Below are 19,047 nucleotides of genomic sequence, written 5' to 3'. Positions count from 1 at the left end.
TGGAGGATGAGGGACTTAACTCATCCTTCCCAAATAAATGTAGCACCTGGGGGCATCCCTTCTAAGACCTCTAGGTCGTCCGCTGCATGCAACTCTGGTGCCCCCCCTGGAGGGCCCGGAGCGGCTACTGAGTCCCCCGCACTCCCGGCCCCCCCCCTTGGGCGGGTGGCCTGCGCCTCTGTAGATCCCCGCCCCCAGCGGGGTCTCCTGTCCTGGGAGTCTTCGGGGGAGAGGGACCTGCTGCTTCCCCACCAGATTCTGCCTGCAGTAGAGCTTTGTGCTTTAGGAGCACACAGACAGACGAAAACAGCACCGACCTTTTTTTTTTTTTTTTGTTTTTGAATTCAACTTATGTGAGCCCGGGAGAAGGGGGGGCTCCGAAATCCCCCAAATCGCCCCGTGGGCGCGGGCTGAGGTCGGGAAGGGAAGGGGGAGGAGAGGTTTCCTCCTCTGCAGCCGAGTTATCCGCCTGCCTCGTGGCCAAGATGGCCGCCGCTCACCTCCCCGAAGGAGGAGGGGCCGGAGGATGGCTGCTCGGAGCTGTGCTAAGCCGCGGCGTTGGGGGCAGAGAAGAATCGCTGCGGGCAGCGCTCGACCCCCGGGAAGGTCCCCCGCCCCCGGGAAGACAGTGGGAGCAGAGACCCTCCCGGGAGAGTCGCGCCCCCGCCCCCCCCACAGGCCGTGCAGGCCGAAGAACGCTGCATCGCGGCGGCAGAGGAGCTGCCAGAAAAGCGCGCCAAAAAAGAAGGTAAGTAAATTGTACCAGAGAACTGTGCCGGGTGACCCAGCCACCCCTTCCGACGTCCGTAGAGGCACTGGCAGGCCGGGGCTAAGCAACAAACCAGCTCACTGCCTGTCACCAACAGGCCTTAAATGGCTCAAACACTTTTTTGTCTTTTTTTTTTTTTTTCAACTTTGCTCTCCTTCTAAACCCCCTTCAGGGCTAGGACCCTGGAAAATGGGGGGAGGGTGACCGGCCCACCGGTAAACTCTCCCCCAGCCTCATGGACACTCTAAGCCGGGGAAAATAAGAGGGCAAGCCCTCTGTGCCTGCCACGCTCTAAGCTCCTGCGCTGCCACGCTCTAAGCTCCTGCGCTGCCAGGGAGAGAGAGAGAGAAACAGACAGTCTAACAAGAATAACACAACAAGAGAGAGAAGAAACCACTTGATCCGGTCCTAAGTATAACTAGCGTACTATAATAATTTGTTTCCCAGTACTGACAAACTGACCAGGCCAGGACCGCAGGTTATGCCTCTCAATCTGCTGGAGTCAGAGATAATACTGAGGGCTGGCAGGTGGCACACCAGTATATCTAGCGGGTGCTTTCAGTTTTCTCTCTGACTCCATCTGCTGGACAGGAGGCATAACCCAGCTGTCTGGACTGATCCTGGTACGTACAGGGAAAATGCATATTATCCATTTTATAAGGCTGTAATGTAACAAAATGTGGAAAAAGTGAAGGTCTGAATACTTTCTGAATGCACTGTAAATGTCTCTATCATATCTCCCCTATCTCACTTTTCCTCCAGGGTGTTCATGTTTAGATCTTTAAGTCTGTCCCCCATGTGCTTCAGAACAAACATCACTGACCATTTTAGTAGCCACCCTCTGGACCGACTCCATCCTGTTTATTCCCAGTGAGGTCTCACCAGCGACCTATACCTTAAGATCATCAAATATGACTCCCAGATCCCGTTCTTCTTTCCTACTTAGAATTTCACTTTCTATATTTTACCTCTCCCTTACATTTTTGCATCCTAAATGTATAGCTCTGCATTTTGTTTTAGGATTAAATCTGTTTGTAAGCGGATCTCGACAGGCATGGTATTCCATAGCATAGGACCTGCTAAGGAAAGTGCTCTTTCCCTTACTTGGGTTAGCCTTGCTGTTTTAATTGAGGGGATGGTCAGTAAGGCTTTATTTGTTGATCTTAGGTTTCTGTTAGGGACGTGTAGGCGGAGGGCTGTATTCAGCCATTCGGCTTTTTCGTTATGTATTAATTTATGTATGGTACATAATATGGAAAATGACATTCCAGTCACTGGATGCTAGGCAGTAGGGGGCTATGCCCAATTTTTTTTTTCTTAATTTAAAATGAAAAAAATAAAAAAAAGTCAGGTCTTGCCAAAAGGCCCCTCCGCAGGCCTCCTCTCTGATTTTCCCCATTCCCCCTGAAGCCCTCTATTTATAGGTCAGGGTGAAATTCTGCAATGGCAGTGGCCAGAGGCTGGGCTTGGCAAAGCACTCTTAGGTTCCCAATCTCCGAGCACTTTACTGATGCACTTGCAGCTTTCTAGAGACTGAGGTCCATATTCAAGGAGGTTTGCCCGGGTAAGGCAGTAACGTTGCTAGCATTCAGTATCAGCATTGCTGAAAGGGCTATGCTGGATGCCACCGGGAGCATTACAAACCTCCCACACCTCCAGGAGTTGGTGGGATAGTGGAATGGGAGGAGAGGAGGAGTAAGGGGACCATGGGCTGTTATGGCCCTCACCTTCTTTTAATTCTTTTGGGGGGAGATGAAGATGGGGTGCAAATCAGTCCTGCTGGCCCCTAAGGTGTTTCCACTGGCTCTAGGCTGAATACAGACAGTGAAGGTTAAAGCTATCTGGCTGAACTCGCCCATATATTCAGAGCCACGGCTAAAGCTGTCCGGAGAACGTTAGGGGCGTATATTCCGGGGGAGACTTGTCCCACTGAATATCGGTGACAAGTTAGCCGGACAACTTGTCCATTCAATGCTTTTCTGAATATTGACCTCTTTCTCTAGCCTTGATGCTTAGAATTAGAAAACGTTTTCAAGACATCTGTAAAGTCAGATTGGGTTTTAAACGGAAGAGCCCCTCTCATTTGCATTAGGAAACCTTCCTATGTACTCCCTGCTACCTCGTAATACAATACCTCATCCAATGAAGCTTATTTATGACTTCATTTATAATGTAAAGGTTATGCTTTCATATTGCACTCATGACCCAGATCTCAAGTTTTTAAACAGGAAAGTTCTGAATTTAGCAATTGGAGCACTCAGGATGACCCTGCCCCTTCAAATTTAACGGTATAATCATTTAATTGTATAACTGCCTCCACCTCCTACCGATTCCTGGCTCCATTTGTATATTATGTATATTATATATAGTATATTATGTGCTCTTACACATTTAATTAACCTTGTTACTGTTCCTCTCGCCTTCTCTCCTTTTCTATCTTAGTTTGGGGTCTCCCCTTCCGACCCCTCATTCTTAGTTCTCCCCCCCCCCTGTTATTTGTATTTTCTACCTATTTGTTATTATGTAAACCGATACGATGTGTATTTTAAAGTCGGTATAGAAAAGCTGTTAAATAAATAAATTACAAATCAACAAACCTTTAATAAACCAAACATGAATTGCTTTTTGTGTACAGAACAGGTTTAAAGGAAGCCTGAAAGACGCAGTTTAGTAAAACGTTTGAAATTCTTGGACAGTTCTACTGCAAAATGAACCCAAGCTTCTACCCAGTCACTCTAACTCTCCTCCTCACGTCACAGGAACTCCAGCATGCACGTGTACTGCAGTCTTTTGAATCCTTTGTTTTTAACATTTTCTTTCCTTGCTTTCAAAGGCAAGGCTGTACCTATTCATGGCTCCGTGCCGACAACAGTTTGTGCGAGCCAAGGCACTGCAGGGCTGGGTCTCTGCTCTCTGGAAAAGGCAAGCTGCGAGGTTAGAAGCAAGCCCAAAACCCCACGGTGATCCCTCATTAACCTGATGCAGCTTTTCAGACAACACAGGTTTCCTTTCTTTAGGTTTCTATTGTCATCTCTGGACAGTTCTTAGATTGACTGGTTCAAAGAATGTGGCTTTCTCCAAAATCAGTTCAGTTACCAGAACTCTGCACTTACAAGCTCTACGCTCAAACCACTGAAGCAAGTCAGTGAGATTTCTCAGCTGGTACGTAAGTCTCTGCTGTAGAGAGCAAGAGGGAAGAAAAATTCAGATAATAGCAGCTCAGTCTGTTAGCTATATGCTCTGAATAATGCAAATTACAAGTCCAAATCAAACAATACGCATTTAAAACCCATGTAATCAGGTGCTAGTACACATCTCTGTCATCCTGAGTGCTCCAATTGCTAAATTCAGAACTTTCCTGCTTAAAAACTTGAGATCTGGGTCATGAGTGCAATTAGGAATTCAAAAACAGCAATTTTGCCTCCTATTACTGACATGTGTAACAAAACAGCATACAGCTCCCTTTTACCAAAAACGTTCTGAATTTACCAACCCAACCAGACAGGGTGACAGTGTGGATGTTCATTGGCTCTCACAATGATGAAGGGACCACCGCTGCAGGTGATGATGCTGGAATGGCTAAATGGATCAAGGGGCTTAAATTGCAAACAGCTACAGAAAGGGCAGCACTGTACACAACCACAAGTCTGGAACATGAAAAAGAAAGCATGGATTTTAATCATGTGACCAATATTCTGAACAGGCTCAATTCTACCATAGTATTTCTACTCAAATTTGTGCACGGCATGATATGACACTGTGAATATGTACACACACAGAGTTATTTTAATTGGAGACATACGCATCAGATCCAACAGCATTGTACAACTATCACGGGTGGAGAAATCCCAGGCATTTAAAAATTGACACCTGCCACTGGTCTGAAAGGCGCCACCGCTGTGGTTGGGCACAGGCAGAGCCACTTTTGCTGTGGTGGACGGGAAAAGCTGCCTCTGCTATGGCAGGCTGGGCCTGAGAGGACCCTGTCTGCTGTGCTTCTCCTCCAGTGGTACAGGGCCAGGAGAAGCTGCCTCTGCGAGCCTGAAATTCGAAGAGAACCACAGCAGCTCAGGGTGGCCGTCTGCCAGCACTGCAGAGAGGCTGGAGAGGTAAGAAAAATAAACAGAAAACAGCAAGCGAACAAAAAAAAACTACAAATAGCCAATCAAAAAGGGACCAGAAAAAAAATAGAAAACAAAATGCACAATTGGAAAATAGAAACCCAAAATACAGACAAGCAACCCCACTGCCCAAAGCCAAAAAAGTAGTTAGAAGAAAAATATTTTTTTGCTCTTCTAAAATATTTTGGCTGGTGCCCAGGCTTTCAAAATATTTTACACTCCTAACAATATTTCCCAGAAGGCAGTGAGTACTTTCTACAAGTTAATCTTTGGGACAGTTGGCATTTGTAGCTGGCCCAACAGGAAGAATGGCCACCATCACTTACGTAGGGCCAGGATGCAGGGAGCGAAGAGAGACATATAAAAAATGTTTTAAAAAGCATTAAAAAATCCAAATCTAATGTTACACAAAACATTTAAAAACAAGAAAGCAGGACAAAAAAAGGTAAAAGAAAAGAATCCAAAAATCAGAAAAAAAAAAGCAAGCCCAAAAATACACAAAGCAAAAAAATATTTCTGTCTCATCACAAAAAAACCAAAACAAAACAGAACTTAAGAGCCAAAAAAAGGAGACATGGAAAAAATCATTTTTTGTCCTGGTTCTTAAACATTTTGGCTGGGGCCCAAGTTTTCCACTCCTGCTAATCTGCATTTACTATCGGAAGAGAGGACTTTTCTGAAGGACCTCTGAAGCAGAACCAAACCCAAGTACTTCCCTGTGGAACTGAACTAGCTTCCTGTGAACGCCTTTCATGGCTGAGGTGTTGGGCTTCTTCCGATAGCGCATTTCTTTTATCAGTTTGTCGGCTAGGTAGTGGAGCCAGAGGACGTTGGAGTGCGGATGGTACCCTGACCAGTTATTTGCATTCTCCTGCCTCATGGAGCGATAGACGTCAAACTGATAGTCTCCCTGCCCTTGGAAAAGTGCCTCGTCCGTAGCAATGTCACAAAAGACCGTGAGGCCATCTTTCTCCAGTCGGGACAATGTGTAATCAATGATATTGGCTTGAACACCCTGTGTTGGGATCTCAAAAGTTGAGCCATGCAGATTGTACCTTAGAGTTTTGACAGTTGTTCGCTTCACCAAGATGTTCCCCCAGTGAAGATCCCGGTGCTCGAAACGCAAAGCCTCTTCCGCCACAGCCAATGCTACAGTCACTTGATGCAGAATACTCTTTGCAGAATTCACTGATGACAATTCGTCTCTCATATTCTCCAAGTCACTGCCTCCAAATTCAAACTCTAGAATGATGAAAAGCTGATCATTTCCAAACAGAGCTGGATTGTCGTTTTCAGAACCTCTGCTTTTGTTATAGGTGTCCCAGGCTTGGAGAAGATATTGTGGATAAGAACCTTTAACACAGTGGACTGAATGCAGTTTTATGAACCCATCTGTGCTGTTCTCACTTTCCTCACATAACAGACTCAGTTCCCTGGAAATGATGATTTCGGGAAGAATTTCCCCAAAGTTCTTTTGGGTCTCTCCATTCACCGTGTCACTGCCCTCAATAGGAATAATCTTGAGAGCCACATGATTCCCACTGCTGATGGTTTTAAAAACCTCTCCAAAGACGCCCTCGCCAATCTTCTCACACTTGCTCATTTTGTTTTGTGGAATGCACTCGGAAAATGAGATTGCCTCAGTCTGCTGGCACTCTTCAAAAACCTTTTCCGCATCAGTAAGAAGTTCCTCACAAAGTGATGAATACTTCATTGGTGTCAAAAGACTCATGGAATGTCTTGGTAAGGTCTGACACCTATTCAACTGCTTCCCCAAAGGGGTGATGTTAGAAAGCTGTGAATATGAAGTTATTGGAGCACCAAGGTAGCTTCTCTCAGTGCTTGTGCATGTCAATTCTAGTCTACATGTCTCTACGCGAGCCTCCACTTTCTTCTTCTTGTGTAAAGACAGAGTAGCCCTCAGTCGAGTCCAATATTGCAGGCCTGAGGTATCCTGGGAAAGATTCTGAAAGGCAGAGGAGTTCAACGAGGATGAATTCAGAAGACTGAATTGTGCATCCCTGCTCTCTGTGATGTCGTCATCCGGGATTACTCTCTTTTCAGCACGCTTCCTGAGCTTGAGGCCATACTCTAGCAGTGAGCCCTGTTTATGATTATTTTTGAAGGAACAGTTCTGCTCCTTTTCCTTGACAGTTTTTACTGCTGCATTTGTTGGGCGGGTTCTTGTTCGCTTTCCCCATCTCTTAGAGCTGAAACCACTGATGCACACCTTTCGCCCAGTACCAATACAATCAGAAGGTAATGCTCTTTGACCACTCCTGACCATCTTCTGTGAGACTGTACTTGTATAAAGCAAGGAGTCTGTCCTTTTGCAATGCTGCTGTTTCAGCAACGGGCTGCTAACTGTAGCTTTCTGACTATCAATCAGCAAAGGCTTCATCCTCACGGAATTCACAGTCATTTGAGGAAGTGTCCCCATTCTGTTGTGGCTTCTTTTTGCACTGCACACATCCAACTTCTTACAGTGGCTATCTTGATCACCTTTTCCCACTATCAACCCTTCGTTCTGAGGGAGACCAGCTTGTTCTTTTGTTCCATGCCTTGCACTTCCAAAGGAAGCTGGAACTGATGTATTTGTGCTGAAGTGGTTCATCTGTTGCAAATGCTTAAGAATCTTGGGGTTTATTTCAGCAATTTTATGCTTGTCCTTCCAACATTCTAACAGCCTTGACATCTCTTGACCAGAGGACTGAGCTAGACTGATGCTAACACAGTTCTCCAAGGCCACCACTGGTTGAAGATATCCTTTTTGTTTGTTTACAAATAGTACTTCTGCGTCTCTCTGCACATAGCCAGAGCAATACTGAAATGCTGACGACGAAGTTCCCTTTTCCTCTGTAGAAATCTCTCCCTCCTTCCCCTCTAGGTTCAATTCTTGGGAGAACAGCTCTGCACTACAGGAAAAAACACTGCCGTTACCATGACCAGCAGTGCTGCTGGCAATAGAAATGACAGACTTAGAGTTAGACAAACTGCAGCTTTGTCGTAGGAACTGCTCTGCCCTCAGCTGAGGTGGATTTTGAGAGGATGAATGGGTAGGAGAATTCATATTCCAGGACCCGGACACCGACTCTGTACCAAAACTGTGCAAGATGCTCTCCTCCAGGTCCTGGCTGAAAGGGACGAGCCTCCTGGAAGGTTTGGTGGCCAGAGCGCCCGCCCTGGATGACTGGGCCGGTGTACTGCATAGGAGGGGGGGTTTGCTGATGACTGCATGAGCCTTCAAGGGCATTAGGCGTCTCTCTGCCGGCGGCGGCCGGTCCTTCTGACTGCTGCTTGTCAGCTTTAGTGTTTGCGTTTGCGAGTCCCGGGCTTTGAATCTCCTGCGATTGGTGATAAACTTGTCCTGAGGCGCGGGAAGAAGGAAGGGAAGGCCACCCCGATCCGGATCCGGGGCATCATTCTCTTTCCCCTCCTCCTCCTCCTCGGTCCCTTGGTCCGCCCGGGCGCTCCTTTTCCTCCGGGCCCGGAGCTTCATCGCCCCCTGGGCCTTCTTCTTGCGGGGGCCGGCTCGGCTGCCATCGGCCGGGCTCTCGCCTGCGCGCCCGGGTCTGGAAGGGCCGCTCCCCCTCGCCTTCTTGCTGGGCCGGTAGTCGGGGTCGGCGAGCGCCTCGCAGGAGGAGGCGGCGGCGGCGCTCCCCCTCGCCTTCTTGCTGGGCCGGTAGTCGGGGTCGGCGAGCGCCTCGCAGGAGGAGGCGGCGCTCCCCCTCGCCTTCTTGCTCGGCCGGTAGTCGGGGTAGGCGAGCGCCTCGCAGGAAGAGGAGAAGGAGGAGGAGGAGGCGGACGAGCTGGTGGAGAAGACGTGCTGCTGGCACTGGGGCGAGAGCCAGCGCTGCGCTTGCACCCGGCGGTAGAGCTGCCGCCTGCCGTACGTGCGGATCACGCCGCCCCGCCGGCAGGGTCCCGAGGCTCCGTACATGTCGGGGCGGGGGGAGGGGGGAAGGGAGCCACTACAACCGCCGATCCCGCTCCACTCGGCTTCCGCTTCCGGCCTGCGCACGTCGGGCGCGGGCGGAAGTGGCGTCACCGCGCGAGGCGGCGGGGAGGGCGAGGGCGGAAGTGGCGTCACCGCGCGAGGCGGCGGGGAGGGCGAGGGCGGAAGTGGCGTCACCGCGCGAGGCGGCGGGAAGGGCGGAAGTGGCGTCACCGCGCGAGGCGGCGGGGAGGGGGAGGGCGAGGGCAGCGTTCCGGCCCTAGGTGGGTGCGGGGTGGTGCCGGTGCCCTCCGTCAGGTCCCCGCTGTGGATAAGGCGGGCGGAGGATGGCTGAGAGCGGATTTTATTTATTGGGAGGGGGGGGGTTGCACGCACCCTCCCCGGGGACGTAGGTTTCCCGCTGGATGCGGGCTGTGGAGAGTTGGGGGGGGGGTTAGGTCTTTGATTCGCAGCCGAGGTCTCTGCTCCCCCAGCTGAGAACTGACTGCGAGGGCTGCGCTAAAGGAGGAAATATAAAATAGGAAGGGGGGGGGAGGGCCGATTCCCCCCCCAGGGTGGATTCCGGTGCAAGCGGAGGAGCGGGAGAAAACTCCAGCCGAAGAGAAATTCCACCGAGGCGCCGGGCCTCGAGCATCCCTGGCCCCTGCATACGCCTGGATCGGAAAAAAAAACACAAAACCAACCCTCCAGATTTCCCTCCCCCTCCTGAACATGTGGGGTGCTTAGTAACATACAAGAAAGCGGCGCGGAAAACGGGCGCCCGGGGGGTGCCCGCTTTCCTGTGCCGCGAACGGCCACCTCTCCTGGGCGCACGGTGCAATAATTAAACGAGGGACCGCGCGGAAAAGGAGGCGCTGGGGACAAACGTGCGCCTTCTCCGCAGCCGGCACCCAGGGGAGGTTGGCCGTCAGCAAATGGACGTGCACTTGCATGTGGTGAGCGCTATTAGTTTCGCATGGTGTTGGATGCACATCCCAAACCCGTGTTCAACCAGGGGTTAAATAGTGCTCTCAGCTGGGCGCACTGTTTTGGATTGGCCTGACGGTAAACGATGACAGATAAAGACCAATCCAGTCAGCCTAGCAGGGATTATATGCACATCTTCCAAAGTAGATGACTTTCCCATATAGAGCCCTTTAGGGTTTGCTATTGCAGCTTAGTGTAGATTTCTCCATGCCTTCCGGAAGCATGGTGTAACCCTTTCACTGCTGCCTTGGGTTGCAATTGTTACAAGCTGGTGATCTGACCAAATCTTTCATCTCCCTTACTATGAACTGGCATGAAAATATTCCTGGTAAATCTCAGTACCTGGATTCTCAGGTGCAACTGTGTATGGGTAGTTTTGGTGGGGCAGTTTCCATAGGGAATGTACGCATGCACTTTCTCTTTGAAAGCTGGAATACTTATGTGCATATTTGATTTAAATTTATGCGGTCTGTTATAAAATTACCTCCTAACAATAAAAAATGGTAATTCAAAGTATCCATTGCTCTCACAATCGCTGCACAAGTGTCACCCAGAGCAAAGGGAAGGACTTACTGACTGCTGTCATAGAACTGTGGCATGTTCCTGTCGTACCTCTGTGCACCCGGGGATCCTCAGTTTGCTTCTCCAGCCCCACCTAGCATTTTATTCACACAGCTGCTGCTAAATAATACAATACTTGACACTCAATTACTTCCAATCCACCAACAGTGGGGGCAATCCTAATATCAATCACATCAACTAACCCACACTAAGAAAGTTTTTCTATTTTTATAATTTTTATAAATTTTCAATTATTTATAAATAATTAACTGGCTTCATCACACTTGTATGGCCTACTAAAGTGTTTAAAAATCATTGAAAAAATATTTGAAAGGTGTAAAGTGATGCTTCATAGAACTTCAGGGGCACTATCCAGTGTACCTTGCTTGGTTTTTTATTTAATCATCAGCACCACTATCCACCTTATAGTCCTTTAATTGTTTTTTCAAAAAACTTCTTTTTTATTTGTTTTACTATTTTTCTATATTCAAAAACTTTTTTTTATAAATGCAAGTGTGACCAAACAGTTTAAAACAGAGGAACTCGGGTCGCCAACCCGTCATTCAAAAAACGGAGCCCAATCTTAAATATCACTTATCTCCAATTCAAATCCTCAGGCTTCGGTGTAATCCTTAGCGGCGTCTGCCCCAACAAGGCCAGGTTTCGAATTGCTTCTTCATCAGGGGAAGCCACTTGATCGCTGCACATCCCAGCTCGACCTCGTCCATTATTTCAGTCCATTAAAAAGCTCGCAAAGCGCTGCTCAGTCAATGCTCCTCTCGAAAAAATAACGGAAGAGGTCGAGCTGGGATGTGTAGCGATCAAGTGGCTTCCCCTGATGAAGAAGCAATTACAAATTAATCATGTGCCATCATAGTACGGTAACAATTTAATACAATAAACTATGTGTGTAAGTCAAGTTTGTCTGTTGGGAACATATTAGGCGGTTTGAATTTAACATTAATATGCATTTGTGGGTTACAAGTAACAACTTCTAGTTTGGTGCGTCCTTATCAATCAACTGTTTTTCTCCTTCTCTTTATCTTTGTAAAGATAATATACATTAATGGCTCAAATATTTATTTTATCTTGTGCTGCTACTTTAAAGGAAACGGTAATTGGCAGCAGCCTGCGTGACTGCAAAAGCACACAGTACACAGACAGGCTGATCTAATAAAGCCGTGCGGAAAACGGGCACTCACTGTTGAGCGCCTGCTTTCCTAACGCGCTCTCAGGCACCTCTCCTGGGTGCAGGATTCCATATTTAAATGAGGGGTCGTGCTGCCAAGGAGATGCTAGGGACAAATGTGTGGCCCTAGCGCCTCCTGGGCAGTGGGCACCTGCGAGAGGTGGCTTTTCAGTGGGTTAACAGACGCTCAATTTTACGAGCGTCCGTTGCCCTAACCTGTACACAGCTGCGGTTTAGGAAAATGGACACTCGTTAATTAAACGTCCCTTTTCCTAAGCTGGCCACGGCACACTTTAAACCTTTCACGGCACACTTTAAACCTTTCCTAAGCTGGCCACGGCACACTTTAAACCTTTAAACCTTTTGGTTCCTCCGACTTAATATCGTAGCCATATCAAGTTGGAGGAAGTACAGAAAAACAGTATTTTCTGCTTCTCTGTACACTTTTTTGGGCTGCTGAGAAGTTAACGCCTGCTCAGGGCAGGCGTTAATTTCTGAGTGTAAAAATGCGCAGGTCGGGCGCACGTTCTTTTTTGGATTTGGGGAGAATAGCTGATAGCCTCGTCAACATGCATTTGCATATGAAGAGCGCTATTATTTTGCGTGGAGGGTTGGACGCGGGTTTTGGATGCGCTAATGCCCTTATGGAATAAGGGGTTGTGGACGCGCGTCCAGGCTCGGGTTAAACAGTGCGTTCGACCTGATCACAAATAAGTTATTGGGATGGACAGAACGCAGATATGGCAATCTCGTAAGCTTTCTTGTTCTTCGGAAAGTAGGATAAAAAGAGTTGGGAAATAAAGAGAGAAAGTCTGACAAAATTTCAGCAATCAGTGATCTGACATTACTAGTAGTCGATTGGAGGGAAACTAGTAGAAAGGGCTCTTGGGTGTCTAAAATTTGGCCTCTAGTGCCTGCTGCACTGCAGGGTAGTCGGGGCATGGAGGAAAGTGGCTGAAGAAAAGAGGAAGACAGACTGGGGAGGAGGGGAAGGGGGTAAGCAAAAAAAAAAAGATAAAAAACAGTTAAACTAAAGCTTTGATGATTTTTTGCCCCTGGCTTCTGAGAATTTTGATCGGCATCCAACTTTTCTGTTCCCGATGGACTGATTCATTCTTAGTTTTGCACCTTATATTTATGTATTTGTTTATTTATTTGAAAGGACTTATTGTCTACCTACATTTCACAGATTCACGGGGGGAGTACATATAAAAACATTCCTGATAAAATCAACAAAACAAACACACATAAAACACAGAAGAATAATAATGCCCAGCCTCCATAGAGAAAGAACCGTCAGTTACGTTAAAGCTTCACAGCTAAAAGCTGTGAAGCTTTAACGTATGGGCTTTCGAAAGGCCTGGAAATAGGATGATAATCAGAGTGGCCCAGGAGGCAGATTCCTAAAAAAGGGGTCCAACAACTGAAGAGGCCCTTTCTCATCATCTCTAGATGTGCAAGCTTTACTGACAGAACCTCTAATAGGTTTTTACTTGCTGACCACCTTGCATCTATGGACTTTTTTTTTTCTAAAACTAGTAGAAATAAGAATCTATAAACAAGTTGCAGGTGAGATCTTTTTATTGCAATAACTTAATACATGTGTGACCAGGTTCAAGAGCTATTTTGAAAGCTTGTCGCAGATGTCTTAAGTTAATCCAATAAAAAGATATTGCTGACTACTTCTTAACCCTTCTTTATATGTATTTATGTGGACAACATGCAATGAGCACACTAAGGCTAGGGCAGCAGAATGTGAGGGTGGCTGATTGGCTGGGTACTTAAAAGACCTGGAACTTGAGTTCATAGCCCGGAGGTTTAGATAATTAAACTGAACAAGTTTCCCCCCCACTTCCCCTAGAACAGGGGTCAGGAACCTTTTTGGGTGAGAGAGCCATAAACGCCACATATTTTAAAATGTAATTCCATGAGAGCCATACAATATGTTTAAAACTAAATACAAGTAAATGTGTGCATTTTATGTAAGATCACACTTTTAAAGTACAATAAGTCTCTGAAAATATTACACCAGGCCTTAAGACACCAATACATCTCCTATTAGGAAAACGGACCAAGTCAGGCTGCTATAGAGTCCTACACAGAAACTACACGCCAGCAGAAAACCTCACCTGAATCACGTGCTGTCCCTCACCTAACATAGAATAAAGAGACCAAAACGCATAACAAGAAGCATGCAGACAAAAACTGAATTGGAAACTGCAACAAGCCAGAGTCTCTGTATGCAGTGTAACAAAGGAAAAAAGAAACATCACACATCCTTATAAAACAAATCAAGAAATATAAAATCATCAGCAGTAAAACTGTACTAACAAAAAGAACATATTTCGAAACAGCTGATGAGTGGAATATCCAATAATTAAAAACTCATATAAAACATTTCCAGATACCAACAAAATATTTCAAAATAGCAGACACAAAGATCCAGTAATGAAAAATAATAAGGATACAAAAATTTTTTTGCTCTGCATACCTGGGAACGTTTGATATCCAGGTGTCCTGAGATTGTTCTGAATTAGCAGGAGGTGGGGTGGTTTGCTTGGAACTTTCTCCTCTCTCAGTCACATACCAGCACTCTCTCTCACACTGGCTCTCAATGACACACCTATACACACATGCTCTCAGTCACTCACATATACAAATGTTTTTTCTCTCTCACTTATATAGGCTCTTAATTACACATTTACACACATGCTGTCTATCTTTTCACGCTTACACACACACAGGCTTTCAATCACATAAATACATGCTGTCTTTTTCTCTCACACACAGACTCTCATTCACATGCTTACAAACATGTCCTCTCTTTCTCTCATTTACACACAGGCTCTCAATCACATACTCACATGCTCCCTCACCTAAATCAGCTCTCAATCACACACATACACACATGGTCTCTCTCTCTCATTTAAACACAGGCTCTCAATCACATACTCACATGCTCCCTCACCTAAATCAGCTCTCAATCACACAGACACACATGGTCTCTCTCTCTCATTTAAACACAGGCTCTCAATCACATACTCACATGCTCCATCACCTAAACCAGCTGTCAATCAGACACAGACACACATGATCTCTCTCTTACTTATACACACAGGCTCTTAATCATACATACACATGATCTCTCTCACACACAAAGGATCTCAATCATACACACATACTCTTTCAAACAAACAGGTTTTCAATTACAAACTTACACATACAGGTTCCCAATGGTAAACTTACATTCATGCTCTCTCTCTCACAGGCAGGATCTCAATCACAGACATACTCTCTTTCACATATACAGGCTCTCAATCATTCACATACATGCAATCTCTCACTCACACACACAGGATCTCAAACACACATGCTTGCTCGCTCATTCATTCACTCTCTCTCTCCCCCTTCCCCCCCCCCCCGGGAACTCGCGGCAGCAGCAGCCACCTCCCAACGCTAACCTCCTTCATTTTCAGCCCTCGCGGAGGCGAAGGCGGAGTCCCATCGGCCGCGGTTTGAAGATTTTCATTTTCCTCCGAGCCGCGCTGCAGTCTTCTTCCCGTCGGACACTAGCGTGCCTGCGCGGGTCTTCCCGCGCAGGCACCCGATGCTCTCCACTTCCTCTTCCGGGCCGCGGGAAGAAGAGAGCACCGGCATGCTCTCTTCTTCCCGCGGCCCGGAAGAGGAAGTGGAGAGCATCGGGTGCCTGCGCGGGAAGACCCGCGCAGGCACCCGATGACTCCAGCGCTGGCACCCGGCTGACACCCGATGACTCCCGCGCAGGCACCCGGATGACTCCAGTCGGCGTGCTCTCTTCTCCTCCCCCCCGCGGCCCGGAAGAGGAAGTGGTGAGCATCGGGTGCCTGCGCGGAAGAAGAGACCACGCTAGTGTGGTCTCTTCTTCCCGCGCAGGCACCCGATGCTCTCCACTTCCTCTTCCGGGCCGCGGGGGGGGGGGGGGGGGGGGGAGAAGAGAGCACGCCGGTGCCGCTGACTCCAGCTGTCCTGCCGCGTTCCGCCCGGGCTGACAGCATTTTAAGCCCGGGCGGCGGAGGACCGGGGAGCAGCTGGGTCAGCGGGGAACCGCGAAGTATGGCGACACTTGTCTGCGAGCCAGATGCAGCCCTCAAAAGAGCCATATCTGGCTCGCGAGCCATGGGTTCCCGACCCCTGCCCTAGAACAATCTACGACAACACAGAACAAGAGTGTAACCGTTCCTCCTGTCCTTACAGTGCTCACCAACCACACAGGTAAATGCACTGTACTGGAAGACCCAGTAGGATCCAGTATAGCTTACTGGGTTCTTACAGGATCAGTTATGTGCTCCGTCTCTTAACAAGGGGCTGTTACCAGCTCTGTACCATTTGTTCTGTCTGCACCAACGTCACATCTACAATAGGATGAGAGGGTCTGGATTAAGGAGCAGAGCAGCTCTTTGCGCTCCAGCCTCACCCCGTCCCGTCCTCCTCCTGGGATTTGGACGGGCTGGAGCTGGAAGCAGAGGGCTGTTCCCTGTGGAGTGAAATTCAGTACAGACGAGAGGCTGCAAATCTGTAGCGGGTTTGTGGCCCTATGCACAGGCCTGGAGTGCCTATTGGCAAATCTAAGCCTGGGCTTGTGTCTTCGTGTGAAAGAGGTAGGGGAAGTGGGCATGGGATAGCATTTGTATGTATGAGAGAGAAGGGATTGGCACTAGATGTATGTGACTGGAAGGTTAGAGAGGATGGAGATGCAAGGGAGAGCAGGACTGGATCAGGGCAGGATTCCACCTCCCTCCATCTTAGATTGCTGATCCTCCCCAGTTTAACTTCCCCCCTTTTTGATATTCCCAATCACCCTTCCCATCCCTGCCCAACATAAGACTTGCCATACTGGGTCAGACCAAAGGATCCTCAAACCCAGTATTTTTTCAAAAGTGGCCCATCCAGGTCACAAGTACTTGGCAGGATGCCAGGGGGTACATAGATTCCCTGCTGCTCATTCTAGGGATAAGCATTGGATTTCTGCCACTCTGCCTTAATAATGGTGAATGGACTTTGCCTCCAGGAACTTGTCCAAAACTTTTGTAAACACAGCAACACTAATAGAATTCACCACATCCTCTGGCAACAAATCCCAGAGCTTAATTATACGTTGAGTAAAAATATCTTTTCTCTTCTAGTTTTAAATGTATGACCTACTAACTTCATTGTGTGTCCCCTGGACTTTGTACTTTTATAAAGAGCAAATAACTGATTCACATTTATTTGTTCCACTCCACTCATTATTTTATAGACCTCTATCATATCCCCCCATAGCTGTCTCTTCTCTGGGCTGAAGAGCCCTAACCTCTTTAGCCTTTCTTTATAGGGGAATTGTTCCATCCCCTTTATCATTTTGGTCGCCCTTCTCTGTACCCTTTCCAATTCTGCTATATCTTTTTTGAGACGTGGTGACCAGATCTGCACACAATACTCAAGATGAGGTCGCACCATGGAGCAATAAAGAGGCATTATGATATTCTCGGTTTTATTTTCCATTCCTTTCCTGTTTGCTTTCTTGGCTGCTGCTGCATACTTGATTAGAAGATTTCAGTGTATTTTCAACGATGACACCTAGATCCTCTTCCTGAGTGGTGGCTCCTAATGTGGAACCTTGCATTGTGTAGCTATAATTCGGGTTACTCTTCCCTAAGTCTATCACTTTGCACTTGTCCACATTAAATTTCATTTGCCATTTGCATGCCCAGTCTCTCAGTTTTGCAATGTCCTCTTGCAGTTTCTCACAATCCTATTGCAATTTAGCAGCTTTGAATTTTGTGTCTTTGCAAATTTGATCCAGGTAATTTATAAATATATTAAAAACACTGGGACCAGAATAGATACCTGGGGCCCTCCACTATTCACCTTTTTTCATTGGGGAAATTTACCATTTAGCCCTGCTCTCTGTTTTCTATCTTTTAACCAGTTTGCAGTCCACAATTGGACACTGCCCCCTATCCCATGGCTTTTTAATTTCCTAAGAAGTCTCTCATTAGTGACTTTGTCAAATGCTTTCTTGAAAACCAGATATACTATATCAACTGGCTAACCTTTTGTGAGGCAAGAATTCCCTTGGCTAAATTCATATTGGCTTTGTCCCATTAAGCTATGCTTATCCATATGTTCAGCAATTTTGTTCTTTAGGATAGTTTCTACCATTTTGCCTGGCACAGATGTCAGACTCCCTGGTCTGTCGTTTCCTGGATCACCCCTTGATCCCTTTTTAAAAGTTGGCGTTATATTGGCAACCCTCCAGATGACGTTATTGATAGATACTTTGCTGCCTGGTGTGAAGGTGGCAGACCTCACGCGTCATCTAGATAGGATTATAGACAGTGCTGGGGAGGAGCCAGCTGTCATGGTACATGTGGGCACCAACGACATAGGAAAATGTGGGAGAGAGGTTCTGGAAGCCAAATTTAGGCTCTTAGGTAGGAAGCTGAAATCCAGAACCTCCAGGGTGGCATTCTCTGAAATGCTCCCTGTTCCACGTGCAGGTCCCCAGAGGCAGGCAGAGCTCCGGAGTCTCAATGCGTGGATGAGACGATGGTGCAAGGAAGAGGGATTCAGTTTTGTAAGGAACTGGGGAAATGTTTGGGGAAAGGGGAGACTTTTCCGAAGGGATGGGCTCCTCCTTAACCAGAGTGGAACCAAGCTGCTGGCACTAACTTTCAAAAAGGAGATAGAGCAGCTTTTAAACTAGAACAAGGGAGAAAGCAAACAGTCACTCAGCAGTGCATGGTTCGGAGAAATGTATACTTGAAGGATACAAATGAAACTGGAGAGTTAGGGCACCCCAACAGAGAGGTTCCAATAAAAGCAAACGTAGGCCATGTACCTATATGTAAAACATCACCTGAGCTAAAGATTTCCAAATTATCCCTAAGGACAATAAGTAGATCTGCAGCTCTAACACTAAATTTTCAAAAGGGAAACTGATAAAATGAGGAAAATAGAAAAAAACTGAAAGGTGCAGCTACAAAGGTTAAAAGTGTTCAACAGGCATGGACATTGTTTAAAAATACAATTCTAGATGCGCAGTCCAGATGTATTCCACGCATTAAGAAAGGTGGAAGGAAGGCAAAACGATTACCGTCATGGTTAAAAGGTGAGGTGAAAGAGGCTATTTTAGCCAAAAAACATCCTTCAAAAACTGGAAGAAGGATCTATCTGAAGAAAATAGGATAAAACATAAGCATTGTCAAGGTAAGTGTAAAACATTGAGAAGACAGGTGAAGAGAGAATTTGAAATGAAGTTTGCCGAGGAGGCAAAAACTCATAATAAAAACTTTTTAAAATATATCCGAAGCAAGAAACCTGTGAGGGAGTTGGTTGGACCGTTAGATGATCAAGGGGTTAAAGGGGCTCTTAGGGAAGATAAGGCCATTGCAGAAAGACTAAATGAATTCTTTACTTCCATGTTTACTAATGAGGATGTTGGGGAGATACCAGTTCCGGAGATGGT

The 19,047-nt window shown here is 47.0% G+C and overlaps 1 protein-coding gene across 2 annotated transcripts; it reads right to left on the bottom strand.

The window, feature by feature from the left end:
- Positions 1-3,346: 3,346 nt before the first annotated feature.
- Positions 3,347-8,910, bottom strand: LOC115084374. 2 transcript variants are annotated; one of them, XM_029589304.1, is made up of 2 exons: positions 8,558-8,910; positions 3,347-8,485 (listed from the first exon to the last, which is right to left on the bottom strand). In XM_029589304.1, the coding sequence occupies exons 1-2, from the start codon at positions 8,828-8,830 to the stop codon at positions 5,546-5,548; spliced, it is 3,213 nt and encodes a 1,070-aa protein (XP_029445164.1). In that variant the 5' UTR covers positions 8,831-8,910; the 3' UTR covers positions 3,347-5,545. The 2 variants fall into 2 exon arrangements, with proteins under 2 accessions (XP_029445164.1, XP_029445070.1); XM_029589210.1 differs by having other exon boundaries at positions 3,347-8,910.
- Positions 8,911-19,047: the final 10,137 nt, after the last annotated feature.

Source organism: Rhinatrema bivittatum, chromosome 1 (assembly GCF_901001135.1).
Source record: "Rhinatrema bivittatum chromosome 1, aRhiBiv1.1, whole genome shotgun sequence".
In the NCBI taxonomy this organism is placed as follows: Eukaryota; Metazoa; Chordata; class Amphibia; order Gymnophiona; family Rhinatrematidae; genus Rhinatrema; species Rhinatrema bivittatum.
The sequence above is the reverse complement of the archived record's forward strand: the minus strand, read 5'-3'. Positions and strand labels throughout refer to the sequence as shown.